The 24,065-nt window shown below is 37.0% G+C and overlaps 1 protein-coding gene across 1 annotated transcript in view; it reads left to right on the forward strand.

Annotated features, from left to right (window-relative positions):
- UGGT2 (UDP-glucose glycoprotein glucosyltransferase 2) overlaps window positions 1–24,065 on the forward strand; it is a 196,012-nt gene that overhangs the window by 139,890 nt on the left and 32,057 nt on the right. The window contains exons 24-29 of the mRNA XM_041731331.1: window positions 4,285–4,380; window positions 9,831–9,933; window positions 13,367–13,446; window positions 16,325–16,508; window positions 22,120–22,278; window positions 22,617–22,702. Coding sequence (XP_041587265.1) covers window positions 4,285–4,380; window positions 9,831–9,933; window positions 13,367–13,446; window positions 16,325–16,508; window positions 22,120–22,278; window positions 22,617–22,702 — 708 coding nt within the window. The remainder of the gene's footprint in view (window positions 1–4,284; window positions 4,381–9,830; window positions 9,934–13,366; window positions 13,447–16,324; window positions 16,509–22,119; window positions 22,279–22,616; window positions 22,703–24,065) is intronic.

Here is a 24,065-nt window from a genome sequence, read left to right on the forward strand (position 1 = left end):
TCAGTTTTTTACTATTAGAGAAAGCTGCAATGAACCAGCTTTAAATGTCTCCATGTGCAGTGTGAGTTCCTTTAGAACACAGGAGTGTACACTTGGGTTGTAGGGTATGCATGTCCTCTGCTTTACCAGCTGCTGTTAAATTCTGTCCTTTAAAATAGCTACAACAGTTAACACTCCAGCAGAAATGTGCAAGTTCTGTTTCCCCAAGTTCTTACCAATACTTGGTGTTATCCGACTTGTTAATTTTTTTCTCTCTGGTGGATGTGAAATTGTATCTTTTTTTAATTTGAATTTCTTTGACTTTTAGTAAAGTTGAGTATCTTTTTATATAATTATTTTCATTCATGTTTACTCTTCTGTAAAATACCTGTTTACGTCTTTGCTTAGTTACCTGTTGGGTTATTTTCTTCTTTTAAAAATGTATAAACCAGTTTCTGTGATTCTGTATACTAATCTTTATGACTTATATGCACCTTACATATTATAGCTTGTGACATGGCCATTTACTTTTTTATTGTAATTTTTTTTACCAGATACATAGACATTTTTTATTTCAATGTCAAAATATAAGAGTTTTTCCTTCATAGCTTATCTGTGGTCTGCATGTGTGTGTGTGTGTGTGTGTGTGTGTGTGTGTTTGTAGGATGTTTAAGAATTTTCTCTAGCCTGAGTTCATAAAGATATTCTCCTTTATTCTAAAAGTTTTACAGTTTTATTTTTTTACTGGTTTATATCTTTGATTCTTCTTGGATCTTTATGCTGTTTCGCTGGTATGCTATCCTGTGCCAGTTCCACACTCCAGTTACCACAGCTTTATAATAAATTTTGATACTGGATAGCAAAAATTCTCTCTTCTGCCTTTTCTTCAAAATTGTGTTGACTGTTTTTGGCTATTTGTTTTTCTTGTATAAATATGATTAGGACCAGCGTAACAAGTTCCATAAAAAACATTCCTGGAATTTTTATGGGAATTTCTTTGAATTTATAGATTAGTTTAAGGAAAATTGCCAAATTTATATAATATTAAATTACCCATCTATTAAATATATACATATATTGTTTATAGTTATGTAAATATATAATGTATAATATACAGCATAATATAAAATAACAGGTATATAACTGATGTATATGGTGTATAATTGTGATATATGATTTATATGTAAACATATATATATGAGACTATATAGGTAGATAAGGTAGACACATTAATTAGTGTTCCTTTTGGGTTGCCTTCAGTGAAGCTTCTATTTTTTCCCCCATGAGGTGTTACACATCTATTTTTGGATTTATTCCCTTGTACTTTATGCCTTGAATACACATAAACGGTGTATTTTAAATTACATTTCAAATCATTTAATGTTAAATTACAGGAACAATATTAGGTTTATTAGTTTCAGTTCATTTTAATCTCTCTTTTATAAACTTCTCAAGTTGAATTCATAGCTTATTAATAACACAGTTTTTTCCTTACATATCCTTAAATTACCAGCTTACAACATCTCTCTAAACACTTATTTAGTTGAATCACCTAAGTTTTAATATATAAATAATACATTATGATTCTGTGATAATATGTTCAAATTTCTGGGGTTTTTTGACACTTGTTTATTTTTTAAGATGTTTTGAAATATTTGTAATTGTTGGCTTCATCAAGGCAAATTTGTAGTCCATTTTATTGTTTTTATCTTCTCTTTATAGAATTGTGTTCCTAGATCTTATTAGACACCCAGTAAATATTTATTGAATAAATAAATGAATAAGATGTGCTTTAAAAATTTTTAATGCCACAGTGTGTGATTGATTTCTGTTTCGCTTTGAACTGTGATTAGAGAGCATGTTTCGTGCACATTAATTATTTAGCACATTAATTTATTTATCTGGATTTTGTGAAACAGGTTTACTTTTTATCACTGTTCCTGTGCTTGATATTTTTTAAGGCATATTCTCTAATTGTGTGGAAGATTTTATATATATATCATTTTGAACATGCTGGGTTTTTCCAGCCATTGAAATACTCAATTTTTCTTTGTTTTATCTGTCAGTTACTAGAAGTTTGTTAAAATACTACTAGGATTATGGATCTATCATTTAACTCTTGTAGCTTTGTCAATTTTTGTTGTGAAATATTTTGAGCTACAGTCATGTAGATCGTGATTCAGTTCTGTCATGTTTCTAGTGAATTGTTCCTTTTATCATTATATAAATTACTCCTTTCCTAATAATGATTTTGTCTTAATGTCTGTGGCATCTTATATTTTAGCCACATCCTCGTTCTTTTTGGTTAATGTTTTTCTGTTACATCTTTTTCCATCCTCTACTTCCTGTGTACTCGTGCATCTTGCAATGTACAGTTAGGCTGTGAGGTGGTCCTGTCAGGGCTTAAAGTTCTGATTCTTAGTCTTAAATATGGAATTCTGATCCAGGTGAAATGGATGTCTTTACTCAATGTGTCATTAGGAAGTAATTCATCAGTTAGGAAACTATGTTACCATAGAAAATTATAAATAGGGGATCCCTGGGTGGCTCAGCGGTTTGGCACCTGCCTTTGGCCCAGGGCGCAATCCTGGAGTCCCGGGATCGAGTTCCGCATCGGGCTCCATGCATGGAGCCTGCTTCTCCCTCTGCCTGTGTCTCTGCCTCTCTCTCTCTCTCTCTCTCTCTGTGTCTATCATGAATAAATAAATAAATCTTAAAAAAAAAAAAGAAAAGAAAATTATAAATAAAGTAGTAAAGTAAGGGCTTTTCTTCAGTAAAGAGATAATATCCACAGTTATTTTCAAGTGAAGTAAAACTAAAGAAAACTTTAAAAAGAAAGAAGTTATAGTTTATTAGTTAAATAATTTAGGATTTTGTGAATATATTGTTAACATTTCAAAGCTAATTTTTAAAACCTTTATTTGGTTAAAAAAAAAAAAGTTTTAAGTTGGTTTGAGAAGCTATTTCAGCTGCTTTAAAAGTGCATTTCAGGCCAAAACCACCCTCAAGCCAGTAACATTAAACTCTAAGAACATCCCCTCTCATGGTCTAAAGCTATCGCATGCACACACATAATGCTAAACAAGGCCTATTGTGGTTGAATAAATTTGAATTTGCTTAAATACGAACCTATGTTTGAGATACGCAGCCTTGTTTTCATGCTTTCCAAGAGTTAGCTACCCAGGAAGATAGACTCTGAATGTTCAAGGCAGAGTCCTTGGAACCTTCCCTGATGAGCATGCGATATATGTTTCTATAGTGGAGTGATTACTGCTAGCTCTGCTCTCAGAGATGTCTCCACTTCTCAGACAGCAGGTGCAGAGTTGATTGTGCCTGCTCCCCTTTCAGTTCCGAGTACGTTGCCAAAAGAGAAAAATTGACCTGAATACTGGAAAATTCAGAGAATCTACAGAAAGGTTGTTTGGGTCCCACATTTCCCTTTCTTCATTTCTTCTCTCAGTGCATATGGTCTCCTTAAAAGCATGTTTGACCACATTTCCTGAACTGTGCCTACAGTTTCACGCGTTAGAGGTTATATGGCTGATAAATACCTTTGAGAGAGTTTAGGAATAGAGATTATGGTTCTGATTAATTCATTTGTTTTATATATGTTTATTAAGTGACAATCGAAGTCCTACATGTCAGAACCTAACAGTCCAGTAAAAAATGATGTATTATAGTAGAGACACAAGTTCTCAACCACTCTGAATCTAAATTTCTTTATAAAATGGAAGTTCTTATTCTTTCCTTAAAGCTTTCCTTAAAGTTCAGCCAACATTTTCTGCCCTAGTGTATCCATGAACATAAATACATTTCCTCTTCATGGATGTTCAAATTTGGTTATATTTAATCTAGGTATTTGTTTTATGAGGTCTTAATTACTTTTCAAACTAATTTAGAACCATAGATGTCTGGACTTTTTAATTATATTAAAAATTCCCCCTTTTGTTCCTTCTGCTGTTCTTTCTTTCCTTTGTGGGCCCCACTGCTTGGATACAAAACCGGAACTAAGCAAATATTTCCTCAAATTGAATGATTCACAGACACTGCCGAGAGCATCATTTATAAGTCTTTAAAGATTGTATCAATGATAAGGAAAAGCAGGATGGTTTTTGAAGCAACCATCATCTTTATTTTAAACTGACAAATTCTATTTACTAACAAATTTGGAAGAAAAGTCATTTATATAAAGCTTGTCTACTGGAGATACTTTAAATTAAACTTCTGTTTCTTGGGGCATTGTGACATGGAATATGAGCCTTTCTCCTTCCAAAAACTCACACATTGTTTATCTTGTTTTTCTAGAATGAGCGACCTTGTTATGAAAGTTGATGCCCTTCTTTCCTCTTTGCCTAAACATGCCTCTCGCTCTGATATCACATTTCTTAGAGAGAATCACAGGTAAGAACATAATAGTGTCTGCATTTTTTCTGTACCTGCATCCCATATTCAATCATGGTTTCCATTTGTATTTATAATGTAGCAAAAATTAAAGTAGAATTAAAAATTGTTAGAGAAGAAATGTATTTGACAAGATTAGGAAAAGAAATTCCAGTTAATTGTGTATTCTAGTAAATAAAAGATGATGTATCTAGAATCTGAAGCTTGAAGTAAATTCTATCTAGTATGATTTGTGCTATTTTTTCCTCAAGATCATTTGGAATTTTTGCAGTATCTTGGAATTATCATTATATATAATACCTTTATATTTTCAGTGTTTAAAAAGTTCAGTTACTAAAGAATTCTGTTTAATAAAATGTAGACACGGAGGTACCTGGCTGGCTCATTTGGAAGAACATGAGACTCCTGATCTCACAGTTGTGAGTTCAAGCCCCACATTGGGTGTAGAGATTACTTAAATGAATAAATTAATAAAATAAGGCGTAGGCATGTACAAGAGCATGTTCCAAGATGTGTTCAATGGAATACTACTCTGAGGTGTTGACATACATTTTGAGGGGAAAACTGTTCTCTGCCAAGTTTAAAGAACACTGCGTTCTTGGGGAGGGTTAGGGGAGAGATTTTTCAGAATGCATCAATATATTAATAGTTATGAGATGTGATATACTTAATGGTGAAAGAAAAGGTCATTTTTTGGTTAATTCACCAATTGAGCAACTTATTTATTCATGGAACCCTTTTTAGTTAAAAAAATATTTCATGAAGATTAGATTTCTGAAGGCAGCCATCAGAGGAATACTGTTTTAGGATAATGAGCTAGTGTGTAATTTCACTATATTACAAAGTTCCTCTAAGATATTAGAAATGAAATTCACCAAGCTCTGTCTACATACATACAATTACCTGTGTCCCCAGAAGGGAACCTTTTCTGTTGTTTTTAATTAAGGACCTCATAGAATTGGGTGAAAAATAGGCTTTATATAATTACACTACAGGCATGTTTTATTATACGATCTTTTTCTAATCACCACTCCTGTAAAACTCAGTTGAGACAAACACAGATTCGAAATGGCTGACACTTCTTGTAAGTTTTCTGGTTTTATGGTAAATGCAGTCTTATGTTGCTCATGTGTACTACTGGACAGTAACACAGGCTTCAGCTGTAGGAAATCTGTCTCTAGAGAGGTCTTCAGGCACGTGCAGTAGCAAGCCCAGGGAAGGTTACTTCCTAAAGAAAACATTTTTGGAAAGGAAGTTTTATTGTTTTCAGATAACTGAGACTCAGCAGTTTTAAGTATTTTTAAATGCATCTGCTGGAACTGTTCTTACAAACTTATTTGACTTCTGAATACCAAGTGCTGAAATAATTTAACACAGATTACTCAGAACCATCATTGTAAACATTAGTCACCAGACTGTGCCATTATGCTATATATACATATAGCATTTTGATATATTTGGAACTTATGCACTCTCATGTTAAATGTCTGAAAAACTTGATCTTTTACAATTTATTGGCTATTAGTCTCAACTTTCTTTCTCTACCTTACACATCTGTCAATGTAGCTGCTGCTTTGAAGCCTACTGCCTTATTTTATATAGATGGAAGAGTATGATGTGACTCTGTGATAGTGGTCTGCAGTTCTTCAACTTTCTCAGTTATTTCTGGGGAATTACTATAAATATTTATAAATGGGTATGTGACATGTATGTATTGCTGTGCCTCTCTGTTTAGACAGTAATACAACTCATTGAATGCCCACCTTCTGAAACATGCAGAGTCCATAATTTGCCTTTTTCTGAGTTCATATATATAGTTTAGACATTTAACTTTTTTTTCCTATGTGTTTGTTTACCCATGTTGATATATTTATCAAGGTCAGCATTGGTTGTGTTGCAAAGCATGAGCTTTCTTATCGAAAACACCCAGTTTGAATGCCAGTCTGTCATAGCCCTATGACCTTTCATTGCTTCAGTTTCTTAAATCTATAAAGTGTATATGTTGATTTCTACCCTTCAGGGGTTTTATTAGACTCATACCTGCTTCCCTGGATATAATAGATATTTAATGCATTGCAGCTATTATGTGTATTTGTTACACAAATAATGAAACTTGGAAATAGGAGAAAGAAGATTGGACCTGAAAGTTAAACCGTAAAATCAACTCACATTATTTTGGGGAGAGATATGAATACCTACCTTAAAACGAGGATCGAGGCCAGCAAAACTTAATGATAATCTGTTGAAGGTATTAATTTAATGAAGGAAGAATGATTTTGTTGGATTTGATTTGTGTTGGAACCATAGGAAAAGTAGAGAGGGGCACATTAGCAATGATGGACTGTAAAATGAGGACTCAGCTGTAGAGACGCTGTTAATTTGTGCGTGCATGTGAGCACATGTGCACGTGTGTGAGTGTGTGTGCAAGTGTGCGTGCATGTGGGGTGTGTAGATGAAAACTTACTTACCTATAAAGGAATTATAGGGTTTGCCCTTTCACAGGTGCGGGAGATGGTGAAGCAATCCCTCTAAGGCTATTGATTCTAGAGGTTGGAGCTCACGGGGAGGCAGATAGGAAGGAAACGAAGTTGTAAGTGGGGTGGCCTGCCTTTCTGCCTGTCATGACACACCCCAAATTTAACTGTAACTTTTCCAGTTAACATGGTTCACAGTTCACAAATGAAAATAAATGAGTTGTTCAGGTGAAATGTAACTGTTTTTAGGAGAGGGAGGACACAGAAATTCCTCTGAGAAATCTTCACAGTGGGGGTACTATAGAACAAATAGTGTCTTCAGTGACATCTTTAAAATACAGGGTTTGGGACACCTGGGTGGCTCAGCGGTTGAGCGTCCACCTTCAGCCCAGGGTGTGATCCCAGAGTCCTGGGATCGAGTCCTGCATCAGGCTCCTTGTGAGGAGACTGCTTCTCCCTCTGCCTATATCTCTGCCTCTCTATGTGTCTCTCATGAATAAATAAATAAAATCCTTTTTTAAAAAAGTTTAATAAAATAGAGGGTTTGACCTGTCTTTATACAAAAACTGAAAGTTCAATAAAACGGCTCTGCATGGAATGGATAGGATATTGGCTGCGTAGCAGCCTCACGGTGCTGTGGCCTGTTTGAAATATGCTTAGTTTATCTGTAAGACCTGACACCATATATACCTCCAGCTGTCCTTCCTGGCTTTCTCTGACTTAAGCTTTCAATAATTATAGACTGTCAGTGTACTTGACATCATTCTTCCTGGCAAATGTTATGAAATATAGCAATGGTTTCTTGACAACTGAATACAAATCCATTGCCTTAAAAAGGTGGTGTAGGTGGACTTGGCATCTCTTTGTTAATATTGTATGAAGAAAGAGACATTCTACTCCATTCTTAGATGAATGAGTCCATGTAATACCTACTAATAGGCTCAGGATTCTGCTCAGAAAGTTGTCATGAGTCTTTACCAATGTATGTAGAAATAGATGATGGGGACTATGGGATTCAGATACATACAACCTCACGGATATGGCAGTGATTTGTAAAATTTTCACCAAGATAACTAGTACAATTAATCATCATACATAGGCTCTCTAATTTTAAAACATCTTATTTGTAGTCCTTATATCTAGCAGTAGTTATCAGCACAATCTGTTGTCTGTCATTCCTATTTTAACAAAATTAAATCGTGTCAACTGCATATGGAATAAAATGTCTTTCATTTCTTTCTCAGAGGACTCATATTTGAAGTGACTTTTACATTAACTTTTATTGCTGAGAAATTAATCCCTTCACTGCAAAAAGTCTAGATATTTATAGTCTTCCTGCACTAAAGAAAACTAATGTCCCTGTAATTTTACAGGTATACATTTTGATTTGGTAATCTTTTTCCTTTTGTAATATGCAAAATATTTAATTCATCTTGAAAAACTGACTTCTGTATTACATCATTAAAACACTAATTCAGTTGGAATATTCTGTATTTTTAGTCAAATATATTTTTAAGTTTTGATTATATTAAATGCAGAATTTATTATCTTCCACTGGCCTTTTCTGTGCTTTTACTAATTTCCCTAACATTTTCCCAAAGATTAGTCCATCTTAACTTAGAATTTAGTTCAGTGAAAGACAAAAGAGAGAGGACTGAGGGGAGGAGGTCAGGAGAAGGTGACTGGGGTCGAAACTAAGTGTGGGAAGTTTGAGCTCCCCCCCCCTCCGACGTTTCCTGTTATATAATATGTTGGGATTTTTAAAATACTAAATGTAATAAAACTACTGAACAGTTAATTTTATTCTCAAATCTGAGAAAATATATTCATCTAACACAAAAGTTAGATGGCTTTATTTTTAGTATTGTAGGATATGTGAGAATTTGGGGGTTTGAAATTAGAATTTTCTCTGTAAGAATATTCTTTGAAGAGTTTTTAAAAATTACTCATTCATAAGTTCTTACTTTCATTTCTCTGATTCTTTCCAGTTTTGTAATTTATTGAATACAAACATTAGACTTTTAAATTTGCATTTTCCAGAGTGACGACACCAGCTTGCATTCCCACCAACAGTGCAAGAGTGTTCTCCTTTCTCCACATCCTTGCCAACATCTGTTATTTCTTATGTTGTTAATTTTAGCCATTCTAACAGATGTGAGGTGGTATCTCATTAGTTTTGATTTGTAAGTGGTATGTATATATAAATATATATATATTTGGTGTTATATATTATATATATGGCATATATATTCCATTGTATATGTATAAACACATATATACACAATGGAATATAACTCAGCCATAAAAAAGAATGGAATCTTGCCATTTGCAATGACGTGGATTGAGCTAAGTGAAAAAAGTCAGTCAGAGAAAGACAGATACCATATGATTTCATTCATATGTGGGAATTTAAGAAACAAAACAGAGGATCATAGGGGAAAAAAAAGGAAAACAAAGAAACAGACTCTAAATTCTAGAGAACACACTGATGGTTACCAGAGTGGAGGTGGGGCTAGGTGGCTTCAATAGGTGTTGGGGATTAAGGAGGTCACTTGTGATGAGCACCAGGTGTTGTATGGAACTGTTGAATCACTCAACTCTATACCTGAAACTAATATTACACTATATGTTAACTAACTGGAATTAAATAAAAACTTGGAATTAAGAATAAATTAATTTACACTGTCATCTGTGAAATAACCAGGATTTTTTTTTTAATGCAATGAGAAAGAAAGTGATTTTTTTTTTAAGAAAGCAGTATATAAGAATGCGCATAGCTGAGGGGAGCCTCACTGGCTCAGTCAATGAAGCATGTAACTCTTGATCTCAGAGTGTGAGTTCAAGCCCCATGTTGGGTATGGAGATTACTTAAAAAAAAATCTTAACAAAAAGAATGTATATAACTGAGATTAAGATTTATGAGATAATTAAATAAATTTAACTGATCATCTTTCATCTTACTTTCTATTTTCCTAGCATTATAACGATAAATCCTGAAGAGAATGGCATGTTTTTTGATGTCATTGCTATTGTTGATCCATTGACAAGAGAAGCACAGAAGATGGCACAATTATTAATTGTAAGATAATATAATATTTTTAGTATATATTTTACATATATATCATTTTATTATATACTTTCATTTTGAAATGTATAATTAATCTTTCAGGCCTATAAGTATAGTATTTGTGCTCTTGATGCTTTATTCTGTACAGCTTTTAATTAGCATGTCATGTTCCAATGTATAAAATGAAATGGTGGAGCTATGTATGGAGTATTATGGTGGTCCCAACGTTAGGTGTTGCTGTGGGCTTGATTAGTGTCCTGTGCTTCCCCTGAAATTCATGTGTCAAGGCTCTAACCCCTACTGTGACTATATTTGGAAATGAAGCCTTTTAGGGGGTAATTAAGGTTAAATGAGGTTTTATGGCTTGATCCCTAATAGGATTTATGGGCTTACAGTAGAGGAAGAGAGAAGGAACCCTTTCTCTCTCCACAATGTAACATGGTGGCTGCCTACAAGCCAGGAAAAAAGTGCCCACTAGAAGCTGAATCAGCCAGCATCTTGATTTAAATAAACAAATTTCTATTCCTTAAGCCACCCAGTCTGTGGTATTTTGTGACAGCATTTTGAGTTGATTCATCCTAATTCCCATCCTCATCCTGTCTTGAGTGCTGAAGAATGGCTTCTGGAGAAGCCAATGATCTAATAAGTAACAATTGCCAAAGGAGTGAAGGCTGTGTTCAGGAAGCCTGGTCAAAGTAATGATACCTTCAAGACTGGAGTTTATTTCTTTTCATCTCAGTCCAAACGTGAGCCGCCTCGAGGGGCTAAGGCAGCTCCACAGCATGAGGACACAGAGAACTTTTGTCAGTTCAGTCATCCTCGTAAAGCACCTCCTGTTTCAGAGTCTGAGATCACTAGTCAGGCTCCTCTAACGTCCCCTCTGTGTTTTTGCAAGCAGGAAGGAGAGAACAGGCCATATTCCATCCTATCATGTCTCAGGGACCAGAATGGAGCAAGTCATGTGGCTACACCTAGACAAAAGGGAGGCCAGAAGCTATGCAGAAAGCTGAACATTCTTTCAGTGAGAGAGCAGAGAGAAGGAACACTAGGAGGGAGCTAACAGCTCTGAGAGGACATTGTGTGCTTTCTCATTGTTCTGAAAACTGGAGAGGTTCACGTGGTGCAGCTCTCAGTGGGTAAATCGTGGAAGCTAGTTATGCTAGAAATCTGTATGTTTTTTCTAATGATATTCAAAATTGTGGGGTACTCCTATTTGAAATTACTCAATGCTTTTTTTAAAGACACATTTTTTTTTAATTAACTTTTATTGGTGTTTAATTTACCAACATACAGAAAAACACCCAGTGCTCATCCCGTCAAGTGTCCACCTCAGTGCCCGTCACCCATTCCCCTCCAACACCCGCCCTCCTCCCCTTCCACCACCCCTAGTTCGTTTCCCCGAGTTAGGAGTCTTTATGTTCTGTCTCCCTTCCTGATATTTCCCAACATTTCTTTTCCCTTCCTTTATATTCCCTTTCACTATTATTCATATTCCCCAAATGAATGAGAACATACACTGTTTGTCCTTCTCCGATTGACTTATTTCACTCAGCATAATACCCTCCAGTTCCATCCACGTTGAAGCAAATGGTGGGTATTTGTAAAGACACATTTTTTAAAAAGATTTTATTCATTTATTCACGAGAGACACAGAGAGAGGCAGAGACATAGGCAGAGGGAGAAGCAGCCTCCATGCAGGGAGCCTGATGTAAGACTCGATCCTGCAACTCCAGGATTACACCCTGAGCTGAAGGCAGACACTCAACCGCTGAGCCACCCAGGCATCCCTAAAGACACATTTTTAAAATTTTTCTCAAAAATGGAAACTATTTGTCCTCTGACAGTTGGCCTCACTTTTGGAAACAGGGAATAGTAATTAGGCATTAAGTCTGGTGGAAGATGTAAGGGGTTGGCTGGGCAGTGTGTCTGCCAGGGAAATTTCAACCTGCAATTTCTCTAAAATTAGTTTGCCCTACCAAATCGTACTGGAAAAGGGGATTGTAGATACCTCTTACTATTTGGACAAATAATTTTGAAAAGTCTTTGCCATTTTACTTATTTAGTGTATAACCAGGCAAACAATTCCATAGTTGGTTTACTTGCCCCCATCCTTTCTTTTAACATTTGTACACCTTTAAATTTGAACTTCTTGAGACACACTATTTAAATTATTCTTAATCTAAATAGTAATCATACCTGTAAGGAGTGGAGCTAGTATGATACATTTTAGTGTACAAATACCCTGTTTTTACAGTCATTCAGAAAAAAAAAAAAAACATTGCTTACTTCTGAAGTTTTTTGTAAAGATAGAATTTAGGAATAAGAAATATGAGGGATCCCTGGGTGGCGCAGCGGTTTGGCGCCTGCCTTTGGCCCAGGGCGCGATCCTGGAGACCCGGGATCGAATCTCACGTCAGGCTCCTGGTGCATGGAGCCTGCTTCTCCCTCTGCCTGTATCTCTGCCTCTCTCTCTCTCTGTGTGACTATCATAAATAAATAAAAATTAAAAAAATTTAAAAAAAAAAAAAAAGGAATAAGAAATATGAGATTATAGAGAAATATAAAATATGGGATTGGATCCCAGTTTTCATGATTGGAAATAATATGCTTTCTTTATGAGCACCTCAGCACTTTACACAACTTAGTATTTCTTACTATAAAGAAAATTTATTCTACAAAATAATTTATTAGAAGTAGATAATGTCTCATTTAACACTTGGAAAAAACAATGGCTTAGCAACCTCCAATATAGCAAATAATGAGGAATCATAAAATGGGAGTCAGAACTCTTAAATCCTTTGTTCTAATTCCTTCTTAAGCCTGCATCCTTTCTGTTCCACATGCCTATTTTTTTCCCTTCTCTCTTTATGTAAGCTATGTCCTTTGTTGTCTAAAATCTCTCGAATCTGCCCTGCCTTGCCTTTATAGAGATACCACCAAAAATAATAATTCTATGTCATCTGCCCCAGGAAAACATAAAGAGAGCATTTCATCCATACATAGCCAGGAACTTCCTACATCTCTACCATTTGGGTATAATTCAGAATGGACGGGGTAACCTCACCATTGTTGCTCTAAAGCCACCACATTGTGTTTGCATGTCATGGTTCTAGCAGTTACTTTACTTGTTCTTCAATGCTAAGGGAATTTGGATACCATGAAAGAAAGTCACATTAGGCAAATGGGAAGCAGCATAATCCTCAAGCAATGAAATTAGCTATTTGGATTCAAATTTGACCTCTACCATGACTTATGGTATGATCTTGGGCAAATTATTCCATCTCTCTGCGTCTTAGCTCTGAAGGTGGCTACCACTGAATGCTGTAGTGAGGATCATGTGAGATAATGCCATGTGTGAACACAGGTGCCTGGTACATAGTAAATGCCTAATAAATGTGATGGTAAGGTTGCTTAATATCAAATACAGGAATTTTTTTTCTAATAGGTACTTGGCAAGATTATCAACATGAAGATAAGGTTGTTCATGAACTGTAGGGGTAAGCTTTCAGAAGCCCCTTTAAAGAGGTGAGTCTAAGTGAACATAATTTCATTTCAAAAGGTTTATAAATGCTAAGACCAAAAAAACATAGGACCGTAATTACTGGGTCTGAGTTCTTCTTTATAAGATGCTTAATTGAAATAGACCAGAAAATCAAAGATAATGTATTATTAACCTTAATTGATATAAAATTAAAATAACCTAACCAGTAGAATTGATCTAGCCTAATTGCAGAATTTAACCTGGATTTATGTTTGTTCATGAGTATTTTTGAAAATGTGATATAGAAATCTAAAAGAGGGAAAAAAAGTTGAATTAAACCATTTTTGGTTTAAGCTGTATATTTTTAGTACTTCAGAGTTGAATTATCAAAATGATCTTTATGATACCATCTCATTTGGGAATATTGAGATATAATTAGTGTAGGATAATCTTTCAATAATACAGAAAGTATTTGCATACAGATACTCCACATTAATACTATTCTGTGGAAATAAAGTCTCTCAAGTGGGGACAGAAACTACCCTTCCTCTTCTTTCAGGATCAGAATCGCTGTCATTTTGAGCCACTCGTACCGATAGGGATATACAGTATCCTTCAGGTGTCACAGGGCAGAAAAAAGGCTTGTTAATGTGCTTTTCTTTGTATAGTGTGATTATATAGCTCCAAAAGAATATATGCAAACACAAGACAGAAGAGTTGCATTCAGTTAATCCCTTGTTTACTTATTAAATTATATTTGTTATAAATTGATAAACATACCAGAGATTATTGCCTTGAGCAGATATTTTAAACCTGGCAAATATTTTTAATATTTGGAAAGCAATAAAGTGGGAAATGTGGAGAATTTAGATGCAAGTTTAGGGTATATTCATTCCTTTCCTGAGACCCTTGTCCTTATATCTCATTCACATTATTTTCATACTTCTCATTTATCTTGTGTATTTAAAATTTTATCACATCCTTCTAAATTCGATCAAAAGCTCACATTGTATTTTAGCTACTAATCAAAAGGTCAGCTCCATTGGTAGAGAATCTTTATTCATACAAGTAGACATCTTCTCCTGAGTATCTCTATAAAGCGTTGGGTTATATAATAAAGAATAGGAATATTGAACATAAGCAAGCATAATCAGGAAAGAGAGAACTTGACGCCCTCCAAGGTGAAATGACCCTTAATGTACCAGACAGATGCTTTGAGTGCTTGATGATGCTGCACAGCACAAAGTCTGTGACCCTGGTGTGGGACTGGGGGCTCAACAGGCCAGTATTTACACCATAGCATATATCAGGCGAACAAGAGAACACATTGGCCCTTTACTTGTGGAGTACTGCCCCATCCATCCTTCTCAGAGGTGGCGGAGGCTATGGGCAGCTTCTTCCTGCACCTCTCCTGTGTCCCAGCCTCCCCATGGGGCAGCCCTAGCGGGAGCTAACCACCCTCCTACTAAGTCCTCCTGTCCTGTTTGAGCCCACACTTTCCCACTCATCCTGAGCCTGCCTTTGTCAAGTAGTCCCTCTGTTCCAGGTCTTTAACCTCTCTGCCAGCCCTTATCTCTGTCCTGAGAGTTTTACTCAAAAAGAAATAAACTGGTCTCTTAATTTCCTTTCCACTGGAGCCCAGACGTTCTCTCCTCTTCTGTATTCTTGCTCTTCTTAGCATCTTCACAGAATGGTCATATCCCAGTTCATCTCTCATTCACTGCACCTCCCCCTGCAGCCTGCCCTTCACTTCCTCTGTGCTGCCACATTGTTCTTACTGAGTCACAAAGACATAGCTGTTGGCAGCATCCTTGGAATACTTCTTTCTTGATGACATTTCCACCGCATGGACAGTACTGAGTATTGGTTTTGTACATTCTTGGCGGCTGTGTTCTCTCCTGTGCTGCCTCTTCATCACTCTGCCTGCCTGCAGTACGCAGCTTTGGGCGTAGCTGCCTGTGATCACTGCCTCCTGGGATTCCTCTACTCTGTAGATCCTCCCCCAGGCCTAGGCTGCACCTAGTGGTTTGTTTCCCACCGAAAGCATGGGGGCAGTTGTAATCGAATGTCCCTCCTGCAGCTACTACATTATCAGACTGTGACTTTTGTCCCCAGGCATCCTCCAGCTCTTGCTCTTGTGTGCTTCTGTGACCTAGCGTGCTGGAGGGGCCCTTGTGGCAAGGAATTGAGGGCAGTGTACGGCCAGCTGCCAGTTAGCAGCTGCAGTCCATTTTCATTTCCCACCACCCTAGAGAGAACTGCATGAGCCTAGACATGGGTCCCTCTCCCAGGGCAGCCTGAGGAGGGCTGCAGCGCAGCTGGCACAGTAACTGCTGTCTCCAAATACTGAAAGTCCCTATTCTTCATAATAAAACTAATTCCTCACTGGGGGGAAAAGGAGAAAATACACTAAAACTTGGAGGTACTGCTAAAATTCTGTAAATAAGCAACTGTTTTCAACTCAATACTTTTTGTTTTAAACTGAACTCTTACCAGAATTTTAAGTTGCCTGAATTTAATTGCTTTCTGGTTATCATTTCTCTTCATATGATTAGCGGTGCTAAGATGCAATAAAATGGCTGGAAAATGGACCATGGTTAAATCTAAAGAAGGATCAGTGAGCAAATACAAATCATAAACTAGCAGAACCTACATAAATCTGTATATGTTAAAGCCATTCTAATCATATTCATTAAGAAATAACAAGGATGTATAATATATATAATCTTATAATAGATGATAATGTAAACTAGTTGTCTACCATTTATAAGCATTAAGTCTTCTGCAATATAGTGTTTTTGTTTTTTTAACTTGAGACTTTTTGGTCATGTTTTTAAGCCATTTTCAGTTTTTAAATATTTTAAACAGACAAAATCTCAATTTTGGTCACAGTATGTATGTTTGTTTATGTTCTGTTGACAGCTTTTATCGTTTTGTTCTGGAACCAGAATTGGTGTTAGCAGCTGATGGCATTACTGGGCCCGTGGCAAAATTCTCAGACATCCCTGAAGCGCCCCTTCTCACCCTCAACATGATTACTCCTGAAGGCTGGTTGGTTGAAACAGTGTACAGCAACTGTGACCTTGATAATATTCATCTCAAGGATGTAAGTGGTTGTGTAAGGTTCTGTCCAGAAAGAGGAGCAGGGTGTAAACTCTTACCAGCCTCTGTAATTGTAGCAAGAGAGGGATCGTGCTGGGGCTGCTCCCAGAATTTTCTTTCTTATGATTCTAGGTCCCGAGCCAGTCTTTCCTTTGATTTCTGAGCTTTCCTAAGTTCCAAATTCAGCTTTTTGAGTTTCCAGGTTCCTAGATGCTCCCACCTACTTTGTTGCTTCAGCCCCTGGTTCACAGGCACTCCTCTAAGGTGAATAATATAGAAAATACCTCAGTAATTTAGGATGACACCATGACTTACCTGTTTCTCCCCTCAGGTTTTGTTTTCACTCTGAAAGGCACAGTTTCATCTGAGACTCTGTTTTGCCCCACAGCTCATGGCCCGAGAAAGCAACCCCAACAGGTAGAAAGCAAGAGACAATGCTCACTCAAAGCTGCAGGCTAGGTATGCTGCTCTCCCTACTTGCCCCTAATCCACTTCTCTTCATCCCCTTCTCTTCATCCCCACCTCCCCTCTTCTCCATCTCCCCTCCACCCCACCCCCATTCCATCCCCATCTCCCCTCCACCCTCAATGCCATTCCCATCCCCACCCCCACATCTTCTCCATTCCACCCCATCCCTACCCACTCCGTCCCTACACCCAAACCCCTCCACCCCCACCCTCCTTTCACCCCACCCCTCCTCCACCTGCTCCCCCTTCCATTCCCACCCCCACTCCACTCCCACCTCCCCTCCACCCTCACTCTCTCTCCACCCCCACTCCCTTCCATTCCCACCCCCTCCCATCCCCACCTGTTGATCCTCCTCCAAGCCTTCACCTCCTGCCTGCTGCATTCAGCCTACTGCCCAAAAAAGGAGAGGAGACTGTTAAAATATACTGAGTCTTTCAAAACACTGTGTTCAGAAACCACAAAAATCAGAAGCATTTTAGAAGAGCTTCCTTAGAGAACAGGTATCCAGAAAAGGGAGCAAACCCCTCCTCCTCAATGTCTTCCTCTTGCCTGATTCCTCTTTGTTCTGACCTGTTTCCAGCTCTGAATGTGACAGCTTCTCAAAGCCTTGACCTAGGCACAGACATTTTACCGCTGATAATTTGGTGAAGGTTGTTCATCAAATATGTTTCTCACCTTAACTTTGTCTAAAGATTTTCCTTCCGGGCAGGTTTCTTCAAATCCACTCTTGAGTAGATCGTGTGGTCTCTTGTCACTTCCCTGGAACTCACCCACTGAGGCTGCCAGTTTAGCCACCCAGAAAAGGCCCTAACTGAGCCTTAGCCATCACCAGAAACCAGCCCTTCACATCTAGGGAAGGAATGGAAAGGCAGCAAAATAATACAATCCAGGAGGGAAAATTCAGAAATGAACTGGCAAAAAGTAGAAAATAGTCCCCTTTTCTCTGTGATCAAGGGTCTACTGGATTCCTTATTCAGAGAATTCAGTGACCTATACCAATGAGATAAATTTACAGACTCTGACCAAAATGTAAGAAGTATGTGGTGGGAGAACTAACACAGCTTAGAAAAGATGTAAATTGAATCTGTGGTAAAAATTTCACCAGCTGTTAACTAATGGAGATTAACTATTATTGTGAGTAGCAGGTACATCAGTGTCTTTTTAGAAGCTGTTTATGTATTTATTTAAATAATCACACCCAGCTTGGGCCTGGAGCCCACAATCCCAAGACCAAGAGTTGCATGCTCTACCAACTGAGCCAGCCAGGTACCCCTAGATGCTATTTAAATGAACAATAGTTCTATTTATTTGAGAAGACTAAAGGGAATTTTTTCTGTTTTCATAGATTATATGAATACACAGAAGGAAATTATAAATTCTCCAGCTGTAAAAGTTAACTACTTCTAAGGCTCTTCTCTTCCACTACATTCTGTACACAGAATATTACTGGCAACAATCCTAGAAGAATATGAAATAACAAAGTAGAGACACTTGCTGGAGTAGAAGGAAGGATTTGTAGGTAAAAAGGAAAGTGCACACTGGCAAAAATGAGGCTGGTAAAGAGAGATTTGAGACACACACTGGCTCAGCGTACTCCTTGCTGTGTCTAATCCCTGGATATTACATAAAGACCTAAAAAATTTTGAGAAAAACCCTCCTTCACCACAACTTTGTTCACGTGGTTTACGGCACATCCAGCATTATTGCCAGTACTACAAGATTTTTTCCTTTGGTGTCTGCAGTTCTTGATCAAATACATTGAAGAATGAGGAGGCAAACCAGACAGTGGCGGGCAGCAAAGCAAGGTTTATTGAGTGATAGTAAAGCAAGGCTTATTTAGAGATAGTACAAGGCTCCCAAAGAGGGAGGAGAGCTGAAAGGGTTGCCAGTGGAGTTTCTAAGTCTAGGGATTTTTATGGCCTTGTTGGCAGGCTGTTTTAATCTGATTAACCCTTCGTGCAGACTGTCATCCAGTCAGGTTTTTCATCTACCTACCGTGGGGAAGGGTGGAGGGCTCCTTCTAGGGTGGGTATAAAAACCTTATAAGGGTGTTTCCTCTTAGGAGGGGCCCTTGTCCCTGCCTGCCTGCCTTCCAACTATCCTTCATCATCATAATTAAGGGTGACAGAAGTGGTTTATAGGAAAGCTTAGACAGAAGCAGTCCCTTTTACCTGGAGTTGAGAGGTGGTTCTTCTCAGAACTTGTTATTAGGACTGCATCCAGAGACTATTCAGTTGTGTTCAGTTACAGCCTTTATCTGAAAGGTATCAGAACACCTGAAACAGTAGGGGATGTTTGTTTACCAGGAAAGAGGAAGTGAGGAAGAAAAGTTTGCTGAAGGACAATAGGATGTGGCTATGCCAGAGAAAAATTCACAGGAAAATGTACTAGCTGCTTCTGAAATAGCAATACGGTAGACCCTTGAACATGAGGGTCAGGACATGTTGAAAATCCACTTGTAACTTTTGACACCACCCCCCCCCAACACTTAACTACTGATAGCCTACTGTTGACAAGAAGCCTTATGGGTAACATAGGCAGGGACTCCTCGGTGGTTCAGTTGTTGAGCATCTGCCTTCCGCTCAGGGCATGATGCTGGAGTCCTGGGATTGAGTCCCACATTGGGCTCCCTGCATGGAGCCTGTTTCTCCCTCTGCCTGTGTCTCTGCCTCTCTCTCTGTGCCTCTCATGAATAAATAAATAAAATCTTTAAAAAAACCATAAGCAATCAATACAATTCTATGTTACATTCATTATATATTGTACTCTTAATAAATTAATTTTTTAATTCCTAAGTAAGCTGGAGAAGAGAAAATGTGATAAAAGTCATAAAGGAGAGAAAATACATTTATTAAACTCCACATATAAGTGGGCCCACGCAGTTCAAACCCAAGTTGTTCAAGGGTCAGCTGTAATTTAAACACCTGTTACCAATGCAATTGTTAAAGAATTCCTATTTTACTACCATAGATAATTGTCAATAAACCCAAGTGATAATCTTTATAATTAAGCTTATACTTCTTTTATTTTTTTAAGATTTTATTTATCCATTCATGAGAGACACAGAGAGAGGGAGAGAAACAGAGACACAGGCAGAGGGAAAAGCAGGCTCCATGCAAGGAGCCCAATGCGGGACTCGATCCCTGGACCCCAGGATGATGCCCCGGGCCAAAGGCAGGTGCCAAACCACTGAGCCACCCAGGGATCCCAGCTTATACTTCTTTTAAAGGAAGGGGCTAACTTCCTTACTATTTAGCCACAGAACAATACAATAAACGCTTCTATTAATAATATTAATATGCACCCAAAGTTATATTTGAAAGATATTAAAATCATGTCTCATATCAACAGTTAATACTTAGAAGCAGATAAGTAAATATATAAAGGAGCTGTCACAAAATATCACAAATTCCTATCCTTGCAAAAACAAACCCTGATAAGAACAAATTTAACTTAAATTACCTTTATGAAATTATTAATGAACTTCAAATATTCACTAGAAAGAACTCTTTGAAAAATAAATTGGCTACTTTTGGTGTTGTGGTTTAAGTAAGTCCACAGAATTGTTGTCTGCTATATGACTATAGGGACAAGAGAAAGTTTTACATTAGTATGAAATAAAGGTATTATTAGTCACAACATGATTGAACATATTTGGACTCTGCCCTGATATCTGATTCATAGAGAAAAACATTTAAGCTTCATGACTACTATGGAGTTCGATTCCCGTGTTTATAAAATAAAGGAATTGAACTTAGAGAAGGTCTACAATTATTTTCTGCCTTACAATATTCTCACATTGAGACTGTGTCATGTGAAAGTTCCATCCACACATGGTGCTGTGAGGACTGGGGACACAATTAGTGAAGTATATGAAGTTTATTGCTACACTAATAATAGCTCAGCAACTGACTCAGATTCCAACTAATGTCGAAACAAACACTATTTCCCGTTCTTAAGAACTAGACTCAGAAATGCTGTACACAAGTAGTAGTATTTCTGTGGATTACAAAGAAAAGCAGCTATACAATAGAAAATATTTTCAAATATTTTATATCCTAAACCCATTTAAAAAGTGTCAGAAGCTTATAATGAAATAAGATATAGATAGCATGGCTATCTTATCTGCTCAACAAAATTACCAAACTATGTAAATATCACTTACCATTTGATTTATTCTTGTGTTTGTTTATGTTTTTCAGTGTTATCCCTACAGTATTCATTATAACATTTGCAATAGAGGAAAACCTGGAAACAATTGGACTGTCTAGCCATTTAGAAGGATGTTTGTAGAGATAGACATGTTCATAGAAAACTATATATATATATATATGAAATATATATATATATTTGAGAAAACTATATTTAATGAAAATGCAGGTTATACTTTTTTGTTTTTAAGACTCTATTTGTCAGCACAAGCAGAGGAGTGGCAGGCAGAGGGAGAAGCAGACTCTGCTGAGCAAGGAGCCTGATGACAGGACTTGATACCAGTACCCTGGGTATCATGACCTGAGTCAAAGGCAGAGGCTTAACCAACTGAACCACCCAAGCATCCCTACTGGATACACTTTCTTAGAAAAAAATTTATGGAAAAGATAAAGAGAAATCAGTGTTGATATGTATTAGGAATGTTTAGTCTGTAGGTGATTTCTATTTTTTTCTCTTTTCCATTTGCTAAATTTTTGAGTATGTTGAGTGCAAAACAATGAAATATTAGTTTTTGTTTTTGTTTTTGTTTTTAATAAGAAAGGTGATGGATGATGATAAGTTGACGGTCTTGCCAGATCCAAAGGAGCTAGCTCTAGGTCAACAGCCAGTGGAGCAGATTCTTTGAGGAGTTTCCCATCTCACTCGGCCTTGAAGAGATCTTCAAATACTACAATTTTATGACCTCTTGCTTGCTTGTGATACTGGTGCATATATCATGAAGTTAGAGTAGAGCTGATGTCACAGGAAAGGAAAAAAAAAACTCATCATGAGTTTTGGTCTTTAAGAAATTGATTCAACTATTAAGTCACTCAAAAAAGACAGACTTGTGTTGCCCCCACAATACATGGGCTAATATTAAGATAATTACGTTTATTTATTACAGAATTTGTGTTATGAGAGTTACTAATACCAAACACAATGACATTTTCCCATAGATTGAGAGAACTGTTACAGCAGAATATGAACTAGAATATCTACTACTTGAAGGACATTGCTTTGATACAATGACAGAACAACCTCCTCGAGGTCTGCAGTTTACACTAGGCACAAAAAATAATCCTGTTGTGGTTGATACAATAGTAATGGCCAATCTCGTAAGTATTAGAAATACTTTATCAATTGTATTTCATTACATGTTTTGGTAAAATCCTCTCAAGTATTCCTAATAATAAAGCAAAATAGATTTTATCCTGCTATTGCTGAACAGCTCCCAGAAAACAAAGTTGAATCCTTAAATAAGGTAATTAACTAAAACAAAAATGAAGGGAATCATACTTTCATGATGTGTTATTCAGGTTATTGCAAAACTTCCTCTTTGGAATTCATTTATAGAGTTTACTCACTCTGGTTAGTAAACACCCTCGTATAATCTTTTTTGAACAATTGGATGTTTAGTCATATAACTATAATCATATTTTTCTCATCCTAAAAGGGATATTTTCAATTAAAAGCAAACCCAGGTGCTTGGATACTGAAATTACGCCAAGGAAAATCTGAAGATATTTATAAAATAGTTGGGTGAGTTATATTTATCAAATAATTGGGTGAGTTATGTAAACCACTTTTAAATTTTTATGTGTAAATTAAGTTTTCAGTGTTTTGGGTGAGAAATGAAAGGGTGATTTATTTTTCCTCTACAAAAATTTAATTTTTATATTTAGAATTCCCAGAAAAATAGAATGTGTCCTTTTAAAAAGAGTGTCCTTTTTAAAAAGAATAAAATAATAATGCTTCCTGAGATGTAGTGAATCCTTTCATTTGAGGTAGATGGCTTTTACCAAGATACAGTCTTCTTCCAAATCTCATTGAGTATATAAATTCTTTGAATTCTTTTTTTTCCCCTACATTAGTTCCTTCTCAGCGAAGTCCATGTCCTCTGCTTGCTTGTTTAGCTTGTTCCCTTCATTTAGGCTACTCACTATCCTCATGTATCCAGTGATTTTTAGTTGCTTAGCATTACTTATAAAAATCAAATAGTGCAATTGGGAAGATCCAGATGACCTGGGCTCTTGGATCTAGGAACATAATTCTATCTTCCTCAAAGGACGGTTGTAAGGATCAAATGAGTTGCCATCTCTAAAGTGCTTGAAATGATACCTGAAATAGAATAAGAGTCGTCATCACTACTTCTTCTACCATCTGGTTGGATGGAGGGAGTTTGTTTTAGATCTTGTGTGAGTCTAGCTACAGTGTGTGTGACCTGGCTCTACCCTGCTCTTGTTGGACAGTGGATTCAGTGGCTAAAATTGCTGATGCCCTTGAGCAACATTTATGATTGAAAAGTCTTGAAAATTTTAAGAAATTTGACACGACTAGTATATAAGTTAGAACCCTCTCTATTTCATAGTGGTAATTGTTGGGCATGGCTGTGCCTTCTGCTTTGGTTTAGCCACCTCAGCTAGGGAATTGGGAGAAAGAAGGAGTGTTAGCATAGTCCCATAATCCCTCAGATTTTCATTTTAGGAAAGTCTTCAGGTGTGTGCTATGAATTTGACTAGACTCAGAGTATCTACTAATTTGAAATTTTTTTTTAATTTTTTTTATTTATTTATGATAGTCACAGAGAGAGAGAGAGAGAGGCAGAGACATAGGCAGAGGGAGAAGCAGGCTCCATGCACCGGGAGCCTGATGTGGGTTTCGATCCCGGGTCTCCAGGATCGCGCCCTGGGCCAAAGGCAAGCGCCAAACCACTGTGCCACCCAGGGATCCCGAGTATCTACTAATTTGACCTCTGACCCCTCTTTGACAATTCAACTTTATTGTAAATGTTTTTAACAGTATTCTATGTATTTTTCTATACATAAAATGGTATCAAAAATTATTGGTCAAAGCTGTCATACTTGTTTATACAGTTTTGAAAATTAGACAATGAGATACATTA

The sequence above is a fragment of the Vulpes lagopus genome, chromosome 16 (assembly GCF_018345385.1).
Source record: "Vulpes lagopus strain Blue_001 chromosome 16, ASM1834538v1, whole genome shotgun sequence".
Lineage (NCBI taxonomy): Eukaryota > Metazoa > Chordata > Mammalia > Carnivora > Canidae > Vulpes > Vulpes lagopus.